The sequence below is a fragment of the Natrix helvetica genome (genome assembly GCF_964273705.1).
Source record: "Natrix helvetica genome assembly, chromosome: Z".
NCBI classification, from domain to species: domain Eukaryota; kingdom Metazoa; phylum Chordata; class Lepidosauria; order Squamata; family Natricidae; genus Natrix; species Natrix helvetica.
The window spans coordinates 115,968,748-115,979,996 of NC_138554.1; the positions used below are offsets into that span (position 1 = coordinate 115,968,748).

The 11,249-nt window shown below is 40.3% G+C and overlaps 1 protein-coding gene across 3 annotated transcripts in view; it reads left to right on the plus strand.

The window, feature by feature from the left end:
* FAM171A1 (family with sequence similarity 171 member A1) overlaps positions 1–4,793 on the plus strand; it is a 118,822-nt gene extending 114,029 nt beyond the window's left edge. For all 3 annotated transcript variants that reach the window (XM_081933747.1, XM_081933746.1, XM_081933748.1), the window contains 2 exons: positions 671–785; positions 2,011–4,793. In XM_081933747.1, coding sequence (XP_081789873.1) covers positions 671–785; positions 2,011–3,733 — 1,838 coding nt within the window. In that variant the 3' untranslated portion in view covers positions 3,734–4,793. The remainder of the gene's footprint in view (positions 1–670; positions 786–2,010) is intronic.
* Positions 4,794–11,249: the final 6,456 nt, after the last annotated feature.

The following is an 11,249-nucleotide window of genomic DNA, read 5'->3' on the forward strand; positions in this document are numbered from 1 at the left end:
CCAGTTCAGACCTCCAATGATGGACCCAGATTACATTTTTAATGACTCTACTCAAGTTAATAATAAATAAATCCTAGTTAGAACATGACTTAAATGAAAGAACCTATCGTTTCCTTAATGCACTAATTAGTGCATCAAGGAATAGTGCAACTTGGTGCAGTTTCTGACAGTTGGAGCCTGAGGGAATTCACCAGCCATGTTTAGTGACATTCTAGATAAACAGTCCACACAGGAGGATTAGGAAGCCCATTGGCTGACTGTTGCCCCATTGCATCATTCATTTTGTAGGCATGTCGTCTCCAAATAGATGCAGCTGCTCCAGGTTGCCATCCAGATAATAACACAGGCCCATTGTTTTGGTTGGTTCCACTAATCAAAGAACATGTATCACTGCACTTTATTTATTCACAGTGTCCTTAGCATAGGCCTGTTCTGGGATATTCTGAGTAATTCATATCAGTGACATCCCTCAGCTCTGGAAACTTGTGTAATACGGGCTGCTGCCTGATCCCATCAGAGAATACTACTAGAAGTGGATCAGGGCACATCAGATGATACAAGGAGTTGTTGTCAAAGTGAGAACTAGCCTGCCTCTAAATATACACTAAAATGGGTTAGAAAGCTTTCACTTGCCTGTCCTCAGAATTTTATTTTTTCCCCCATCTTGTAGGTCTCATTGTAGCGAAGGACTTCACTACTTACCACACAGTGTTCCTTTTGGCAATTCTTGGAGGAATAGCTCTTATACTACTTGTCCTCCTGTGCCTCCTTTTATACTATTGCAGGTAAAAATTTTATATTTAATTTATTTGTAGAGTGGGCCAGTGAGGAACACTTTCATTTTTGTGTAAGTACAACATTTTAGCAAGCCTCCCATGAATTCATAATTTCCATAATAGAAGCAGTATCTTTGGATTCTACCTACTAGTGTAAACAGGCTACTTGGAGATTGTATATTAGCTGCCCACAAGCTATGTTGGATTACTGATCTAAAACATTGCCATGGCACCAGATTGAGGAAAATTCTTTACATAGGTCTAAGTTTCTCTTACCATATTCATTACTTTCAGAATTGATGGTCTTATACTAAGTATTCTTTGAGAAATGGAGTAATATTATAAATGTTGGCATTTGAGCTGAGGTAGATTTTTACATTGATTCCTCTGAAAACAGAAAACAACAAATATTGGATGGGGGATGCACATCATGTTTATTTTTCTATTTGCTTATGGAACAAGCCGCATTATAGAGTTACTTGGAGCTACAAATAATAGTTTATGAAACTGGCATTTTTAAAACTGAGAAAAAGAAATTTCTCTCATTCCAACATAATACATGTAATCTATAATGTGTTTGCTGAAACAGAAGAATTAAACCAAGAATAGTAACATTATTTCTTTCTTTCCTAAATATTTCTTTGAGTAAAACTATCTTGCTCTTGAAGAAGTTCTATTAAATATATTACCTGCTAAAAATAATTTTAATAGAAAAAAGTTACTAAGTTACCTTTCTTCTATTATATATGCTTCTAGTGTCTTGTTTTTATTATAGTATTTATTTTTTCTTTTCATAATGAATTTCAGTATTTGTCTCTGCAATTGAAATATCTAATGTAATACACCAAGGTTTTAAAAGGTAAACGGCCCAAAAAAATAAGAAGGAGATATTGGTATGCTTGAAAAACAGTATTGAAAAAGCAAATAAACAGAAAGGATGTAACAAAAATGAATTTCCATTGATGATCGAGTTGCAGAACATTTCATTTGGATTGCAAAATAAAATCAGGAGGTGTTAATTTGCTTGAGTCTCTTGCAATAGCTTTCTTTACCTCAGCATTCTCCACTTACAGTGGACTACAATTCCCATAACTTCTGCTCACCCATCTTTGTCAGCCAGGTTTATGATAATTGGTAGAGATAATAGGTGTTTGAATACCTATTCACTAGACCATTCTTTTGCTGCAAGTCCCTTTAAAATGAATTATTTTTCTATTCCTTTTTTTAACATTAGGAGAAAGTGTTTGAAGCCCCGTCAACATCGTAAGAAACTACAGTTATCCTCAACACTCAGTGGTGCTAAGAAGGATCAATCAACTTCCATGTCCCATCTCAATTTAGTATTTTCCCGACGTGAATCAGAATTTCCTGGTGGACTCTCCATTACTGGCAACAGGCATCCAGAATCCTCTGGCCACAAGGAACTGATAGTGGCTGTTCACTTGGACAAAGGATGTTCTGGAGAAGTAGATATGCGTACCCCTATGCTGCAACATACTTACAGCACTTCACAGGAATTTAGCTCCAGGGAAGAATCACTTTCCCATAAGGAAAATGACCATAGCCGCATGTCTCTAGAAAATATGGCTTCTAATGACAGTTTGAAAAAAGACTATCTTCAATCATTGGATTCTTTTTCTATAAATCCAAGAAAGTCTTTGGAAATGACAGAAGGGTATGGTTCTCCTGATCAGGGGGACCATAGACACAGTTACAATACAATGTTGTTAAGCCGGCCTTTATTTGAGAAGCAAGAGCAAACATCCATGAATCATATTTCTACAGGGAGTAAATATAATCTTCAGGAACAAGTATACCCTATCCCTTCAACCCCTGAAACGGAGCTTCTAGATTGCAGGTCCTCTGAATGTATGATGTCTCGCTCCGTTGACCATCTTGAAAGACCCACTTCTTTTCCTCGACCAGGTCATCTGGTCTGTTGTAATTCTCTTGATCAGGTTAATGATAGTGTTTACAGAAAAGTGCTACCCACATTAGTCATTCCTGGTCATTATATGAAACTTCCAGGAGAACATCCTTATATTAGCCAGCCTCTCTCTACTGATCAACCAGTAGATATAGAGAGGCTCCAGGTTGAATTATCCAGCCCTCATTCACAGCTTTATCCACATTCTCAGCAACAGATGCAGCCACAACAGCTAACTGCTCAAGCAGTATCCCAGCAACATTTGCAAGAAGTTGGTGCCGGTGACTGGAAACCACAGAACGTTGCAATGTCTGAATCTGTATCCATTCCAGCATCCCTCAATGATACCTCCCTGGCACAAATGAATAGTGAAGTTCAGCTTCTTACTGAGAAAGCTCTATTGGAGCTAGGTGGAGGAAAGCCTTTACCTCATCCTCGGGCATGGTTTGTTTCTTTGGATGGGCGTTCCAATGCTCATGTTAGACATTCCTACATTGATCTTCAAAGAGCTGGAAGGAACGGAAGCAATGATGTCAGCCTGGATTCTGGGGTTGATATGAATGAGCCAAAATCTGCCCGAAAGGGAAGGGCAGATCACTTACAACAAACCCACCAGCAAGTGCAGATACATCCACAGAAAGAGCAGAAAATTCCAGAGAGTAGCACTTATACCCAGCTTGTTTATTTGGATGAAGTAGACCAAAGTGGCAGTGAATGTGGAACTGCAGTTTGTAGTCCTGAAGATAATACTCCAAGATGTGTGTTGGAGGGAGGCAGCAGAAGAACAGGTGGCCAATTGCCCAGCCTGCAGGAAGAAACAATAAAAAGAACAGTAGAAAGTTCACCAGAGCCTTTAATAAGTCCAGAACATAAAATAACCGAACACAGTGAAGCTGACAATGATAATGATGATGATGACGATGATGACGACGACGATGATGATGATGATGATGATGATCAAGGGGAAGACAAAAAGAGTCCCTGGCAAAAGCGAGAGGAAAGACCACTCATGGCATTCAACTTGAAGTAACCTCTGTTAGATTTTATCTTTTCCCCCAAGAGAATATATAATTGCCAAATATTTTTGTTTGTTTATACTTACAGAAGAAAAAAGATGAAGTCATCTTTGTGGTGGGTTACAACCGAGAAGGTTCACTCAAGATAATTTTTGTGAAAACTCACCTAATGATTTTGCAAAGTCTGTATGAAACTGTGACTTTGAATTCCATTTACTTGATACTGGCCATCAAGGACATTTGGATATTTTGACATGTGGCATGGCAGATAATAACCTCAAATTTTCCTGAAAATGGATCTATGTAAAACTTTATTATTTCTTAATTCAAATGTATCATAATGATGCTACTGAAAGGGTATCTTTAAGTAGAGTTCAACAATTGACTTCTACAGATATGTATTATTTCAAAGGAAGGCTATGCACTGCTGCTTTTTAATAATCTTGTTTTTGCTTTAAAACATACTTATTTACAAGGTAGTTCCAAAATATTGTCTTATCTTTAGTCTGCCTGGCCACTGAGTTTTTGACATGAAACTTGACAAGCTTTTCTTGGTATCTGAAGAGCCCTTTTGTGAAACCAAACTGATTTTTGAAAGTCAGCTTTGATTCCTCCAGTCCCCATTCTAAGTGCCTTTTTTACAGGAACAATGAACAGTCTCTTCTTTTGCTAGCGACTTGAATAATCAGATTTTTTAACAGAAAAAAATTCTGAAACTGTATCTGTTCTTTAATTTGCATGCTATCAAATGTCTCTGCTGAATGACTTTATCTCAAAACGGTGTATTCGCTAGTTTTGGTGTGTACTGTGGATTCTGTTTAGCAAGGGTAGACTATAGGACATTTTTGAAAACCCCCAAAGTAGCCAAAATAGTTTCACTGATTGTATATATGATGTATATAGTTTCAAGTAACATGGATTTTGGACCAAGCAAGTGGACTGAATGTGTTCTAAAAATGTCAAGCAGAGTTGTTATAAACTATCCAAAAGTGCCAGATCGAATTTCTGTGCTTTCTCTTTATAAAACTGCTTGGTTATCCAAAAATTATAATTCAAAAATAAAGTTTTTGAAAACTCAGGACTCTTTAAAATTCCTCTTTGAAGTCACAGCATATTATTTGAGAGATAACATAGTAAGTATACAGTAAGTTATGTTTAATTTGCTGATGTCCTATGAATATTATGAATTATTAGATAAATTTATAGAATTAATTAATATTCAAACAAGGCAAGGCAGGACACTTGCTTAACCTTACCTTTTCCTACAATTTTCCACAAAATTAGCATTTTTAACTTCCCTATTCCAATTATCACCACAGGTAATCTTCGAGGTATGACTTGGTCATTTAACGGCAGTTCAAAATTATGACAGACTACTCCAAAAGCTACATATGACCCTGTTTCAAAGTTATAGCAACTGCAGTGCTTTCTGCAGTCATTTGCCCTTTTGACTAACTGTGGGGATGCTACAGCCTTCCCCATCCTCCCAGGGGCGGGTTCCTACCGGCATTGGTGCCGGTTCGCTTTGCACGAATTTTTGGGGGGTGGGGTTAAATTTACTTACAACCAGTCCTAACACAGCATTTCCACTGTCATTTGATCAAAATTTGGGCACTTGGATACCAGCATCTATTTCTGACTTTTGCAGCATCTCAAGTTTATTGTGATTATCGTTTGCAGCCTTTCCAGTTGGCTTCTAAAGCAAAATTAATTGGGGAAACGGAATTTGCTTAATAATCACATGTTTCACTTAACCACCACAATGATTCACTTAGCAACCATGACAAAAGGATCGTAATATCGGGTGCAACTCAACAACCTTGCCTGGCAACAGAAATTCTAGTACAAATTATGGTTATAAGTCCAGGACACTTTATATGCAAAAAAAACCAAAACCCTACCCAAGGGAAAGGTTGACAGTCATGTCAAATCTATATATGAGAGTACAACATAATGTAGCATCCACATCTCTCTGGTCTGAAAACTTAAGGAAACTGGCTTGTATATACTATTCCAGTCATAATGATGTATATTATAATTGTAGTAAGGTATTATATCACAGTGTCTTATACTAAGCTGTTTGTGGCTTTGCAATGAATATGCTATGCAAGGAAGATTAGTGAAGAAAGGTTTGCTTTTGCACCACTGGACAAAATTGCACATTACTTAGCCAAATGTGTATCTCAACATAATGTATTATGGTAAGAAAGGAAAGTATTTATTACATAAATAAATAGGGACATTAAAAAAAAAAAAGAACCAGACTTAGGGAAAAAAATATCCACCACATCCTCCTGCATTTATCCTCCCCACCCCCACCCCATCACACTTTTGCAAGGCCCTGAAGAACTGGTTTTGTCAATGGGCCTGGGGTTATTATTTTTACTCTTTGTATAAAAGGTAGATGAAGAAGTCTCTGTGTGTTTTACTCCACTAGTCATAGCCGACTTTAGGGATAATGCTGATCTTCATTTCTTTAAGTCAGTGCTGTTCAAAGATATTTCCATAGTCATATGGCCAGCATTAAATCCTTCTGCAGCATAAAGCATAACACAGAAAACTTGCTACTTTACCATCACAGTGGTTCTTATCTGTTTGCATTTACATGCTTCAAACTGCTAGAATAGGTAGGAGGCAAGTGACAGGAGCTCACTGCATCACATAGTGATAGAGCTCAAACTGCTGAAGCATAGACCTATAGTACTTTTTAAAGCCAACAAACCACCGTGCCTCTTTTTGTATATTGAGTTTATATTTTTGTAAACCACCTAGAGTCACTGAAAGTGAGCAGGCAGCTATATGAATTCTCTAAATAAATAAATTCTCAGAGACTGCCTGGAGAAGTCCCTGCAGTTTTCTTAGAAAGCATTTTCATTTGTGATTTGCCATTACTTCCTTCTTAGGGCTGAGGAAAAAAGAATGGCCCAAGATTGACAAGTTGCTTTGTTCCAAAGGCAGGAACCGAACTCCAATCTCCTGGTTTCTACCCTGCATGCTTAACCACTACACTAAACTTGTTCTGTTGTTAGTGTTACGTTAATGTTGTTAATAATGTTAATAATAAGCAAAACGTTTCAAGATTTAACACATCCTGACTACTCTCAGTGGAGATTAACCTATAGCAATTAATGAAAATCCTACAGTAAATAATGTCAGGTCAGCTGCTTCAAGAGAATAGGAAGACCTCTACAACTGTCCATTTTTGTTATTTAATAGCCCTTTACCTTTCTATATTTAGTAGGAAACTAGTACAGATAGACTTTGACTTGTGACTACAATTGAGCTCAAAATTTCTGTTGCCAAGTGAGTCATTTGTTAAGTGACTTTTGCCCCATTTTACAATCTTTCTTGCCACAGTTTTTAAATAAGTCAGTGAAATTGTTAAATTATTAATTATCTGGCTTACCTATTGACTTTCCTTGTCAGGTTGCAAAATGTGATCATATGACTCCGGGACATTGCAATCTTCATGAATAGACTCAGGTGCCAAATGTCTTAATTTTGATTACATGATCATGGGAATGCTGCAATGGCTATAAGTGTGAAAAATGATCATAAGGTGGTTTTTTTTTAGCGCTGTTGTAATTTTGAACAGGGACTTAAATGAAATCAAGAACTACCTGTAATGTTTTTCTCAAAATAATGCCTTGAACTGGTTCAGATGTAACATATGGCAGATTGAACTTCCAGGAACTCCTTATGCAAAACAGAACCTTATCTGCTTTCCTGCATTTGTAGCCCAGGCTTCCTTTAGTTGCTGCTGCCTGTGATGTTGCAGTATTGTCAAGTGGACTAATGTTGTCCCACCCCGCCTCAAATTGCTTAGTAATTGACACAAAGACAGTGTTTTTTGTGGCCAGAGAGGTCACGTTGTTTGAGGCTTCTCTCAAAGTAGGTGGATATTTAGAGCACCGAAAGAGGAAATTTTGGGGGACTGTCCTTGAGACAGGAGTATCCTCCTTAGATTTTCTCCTACAATCACTTTCCTGAATGCTGTCCACCCAACGTAACTAATTCTTAGGCTTGCAAAGGGAAAAGGAGGACTTGTTTCTGCCACTAGTGTTTCATTTAGGCAGCAAGATCTTCTTTGGATGCTCCACTCTGGACATCCTGGAGGGCTTTTACACTAAGCAGCAGCTTTCACGCAAAGATTCATCCAAGATTAAATTATGGTTCATTCTGGACAGTATTCACATCAACAACCAGCTAGATGGCCTGAATTGCTCAAAGTGGTATACACCGCACACACACACACCCCAATTTCCCCCTCTTCCACCATCCTGTGAGGCACATGGGACAAGTGAGAGTGACTGGCCCAAAAGTCATGCAGGGAGCTCCATGGCTAAGAGTGGACCAGAAGTGAAATCACCCTTGTGCCAAACCAACTCATTAGCCACTACACCACACTGACTCTACTAGTTCTTGGCTGACTGCCATTACTTTTTAGGCCCACCTCCCAGGTGACGGTGAGGGTATGACATAAATCACATCACAAGGAACAGTACTGAAGAAAGGCAGCATAAATAGATAGTAGTTGATAAATAAATAGGAGCCGCCATCCAAGCATAAAGGTGTGCTCATCAAAGAAGGAAAAAATATGATAGTATCTTTTCAAATTAATAAATTTTAAACAAGAGCCTGATACAAACTTTCATTACCCATATTTGTTGGAAATGAGATCAATTTTGCTAGGCTGACAATTGTCCTTTAAAATACATTTGATCAAGATCTCATTTATTCCTTTGCCCATTAATTTGAATAACTTAAAGATGCTGGACAACATTTCAGAACAAAACGACTCCCTCACCCCTTTGACAAGAGAGTCATCCCCTCATCTCTCTTGGAAGAGTTGCTTCTGTGGGTTGCCATCTGTTTTTTGGGGGGTTTACTCCGCTGAGTCCCACGAAACACGCATTTGCGAACACGCGGCCAGGGCAGAGAAAAAGTGAAGCTCCACCAGTTCGCCACAGTTACACGGTTCCAAAGTGCTTTTCGGCCGCTTTCACTTGGCACCACAGGCTACTCAACCCTGAGGTGGTTTCCGGACTTGGGCTTGGCGGGAATGAGCCCAGCCTAGGGCGCTTCTTTGGGCAGCCCGGCTTCGTGCGAGGCTGCTTTTGCGGGGCGAGGAATCGCCGCCCCCTCCCGCTCTAACCTACCTCATCGGGCTGTTCGGTGGATGCAATTGCAGGACCAAAGCAGCGCCCACGGGGAGCCTGTCGGAAGAGCGATGGCATTCATTGAAGAGCCGTCCTCCAAGATCCAGCTCCTCGGACGAGCAGGAGGGCATCGGGGGAATCTCTATTTCTGGGGAGACGACTCCAGAGAAAGCGGTCGTTACGGGGCGCTCGTCCAGCGGCTGCTGCCCGCCTGCCTGCGCCGGACTAGCTGCCTTTCACGGGAGTCTGAAGAGATTCTCAGTCATTCAGAGTTGTCCCACAGGTGTTTATTTTTGGAACGCAACTGTATTTTCTTTTGAAAACGTTTCGCTTCTCATCCAAAAACCTTCTCTCTGCCCTCACTGTGAGGCTACAGATACACCTCCAAGTGCTGCAATGGACCTCTTAAAAGGATGTAAATGACCAGCTGTCTGCAAGGAATATAAATCCTTCAATTTTCCATTATCCTGAAGAAGCTTTTTGGATGAGAAGCGAAACGTCTTCAAAAGAAAGAAAGAAAAGTCCAGTTGCCTTCTGAAAAAGCACCTGTGCCTTTCATAAGCTTCTTGCGGGGAATCCTTCCTCCCTTCCCACCCATCTTTACTCTGTGATGGCGAGCCACCGCTGGCCTTCCGTTCTGCCAGACAGCCAGCCTGGCAGAACACTTGCCAAAGCTTGCCCAAAGGCTTTACCGCGTTGCAGGAACGCGCAGTCTGCCCGGCCGGGGAACAAGCGAGCTTGGGGGCAACCAACCCCCTCCCCAGAGCCGGTCTCCTGCGACAGGGACATGGTCGGACGCAGCACGGACTCAGGGCTTGACCGTTCGCTCGCCTTTTTCCTACCCTCCCCACCGACGGCTGCCTGCTACGGTTTCGGTGCTGAGCCGGGATTCCCCTTTTCCCGCTTTACCGTCCTCCCCTTTCCCTTTGTGCACACCTCCCATCCTTTGCACCTCGCGCAAAGCGGGCAAGGAGGACCCGCCTCGTCTTCCTTTCGGGGGGGGGGGGGGTAGTGGTGGTGGAGGGAGCCGGGTTGGAGCGGCGGGGGGGCTTCCAGCACTGGGGAGCGGCTGGCTGACTCTGGGGATCCCGAGGTGGGCGGGAGACTCGATCAGCTTCTTAGATCGCCCGGTGCGCATGAGAGGAATGTGCGGGGCAGGAGGCGGCGGCGGGGTGCGCCTTCTGCACATGAATCTGGTCCGGGGTTTTGGACTTGCAGGTGTCCTCCGCGTGCCCCGCTCTTCGTGACATCTGCTCCGATGAAGCCTCCGACCATTTTTGGTAAATGATCTTCTTCGTCTGACCTGCAATGGATATTTTCATTTCCGACGGCGGTCATTTTTATGTCTTTCTTTTATGCCTGCCATCTCACACTCTGTACCTTTTAGGACCCCTTCCCCGACAAAATAGAGAGCAGAATAAAAGCCTAAATAAACAATGACATCTTTGGGAATGGGTGTTATGCGCATGATTTCACTGTGGGATCCAACTTTAAACCCAGTGAGGGTTAAGCAGATAGGAGGAGTTCACTGTCCAGAGCCAGCCATACTACAGTGGGAAAGTTCAGAGGACAAAATTTGCAAACAACTTTTATGCCAAGTTTTTGTGTTAAACTGGTACATACATAAACATTCAGGATACTTGAGTGATTGTTCTAGCTGCAAAAGTAGGTTAAAATTTAGTTTGTTTGATTGCTATTTAGGATCTTGTGTGAATCTACTATAGTAACTTGCAAATTATTTATAGGCATGTTATGTAAAATGATTGACCAAATGTTTAGAAGTGTGCACAAACCAAACAAAGCATCATCACCTGCTGGCTTCAGATTAATCTGAGGCCATACCAAACATGCACATTTGCACATTTATGAACTAGATGTTGTTTGGTAGCATGGTTTATGGCAGAATATATTATGCTGATCAAGCCATTGATAAATATTTTCTTCAAGTAGAAAAGTCTCCTATAGAGACTATGTGTACTGCTTCACATTTGTTTTGGCTCATTTGTGGATTTTAATGAAGATACCACATGTGATTATAATGATATTTGTACATTTTTTTGAAAATATTTCTTTTTATTTTTGGTTAAACAAACACAACACAAAAAAAATAAAATAAAATCATCTTTCGTTACATATTGTAGAAGTGTGTCAATTGGTTACAAATAACTTTTGTGCATCTCTTCCATAGTCATTACTTATAATTCATATCACATTGTATATTTTAAATCAAAAATCTTTATGTATCTTACTATCAACATCCCACAATTCTCATTTGACTATAATTGTTTTAACGTCCTTTTGCATAAAAGAATCCAAAATTGAAAAACACAACCACATAATGACATTTCATTAATTATTTCTAATACCATCC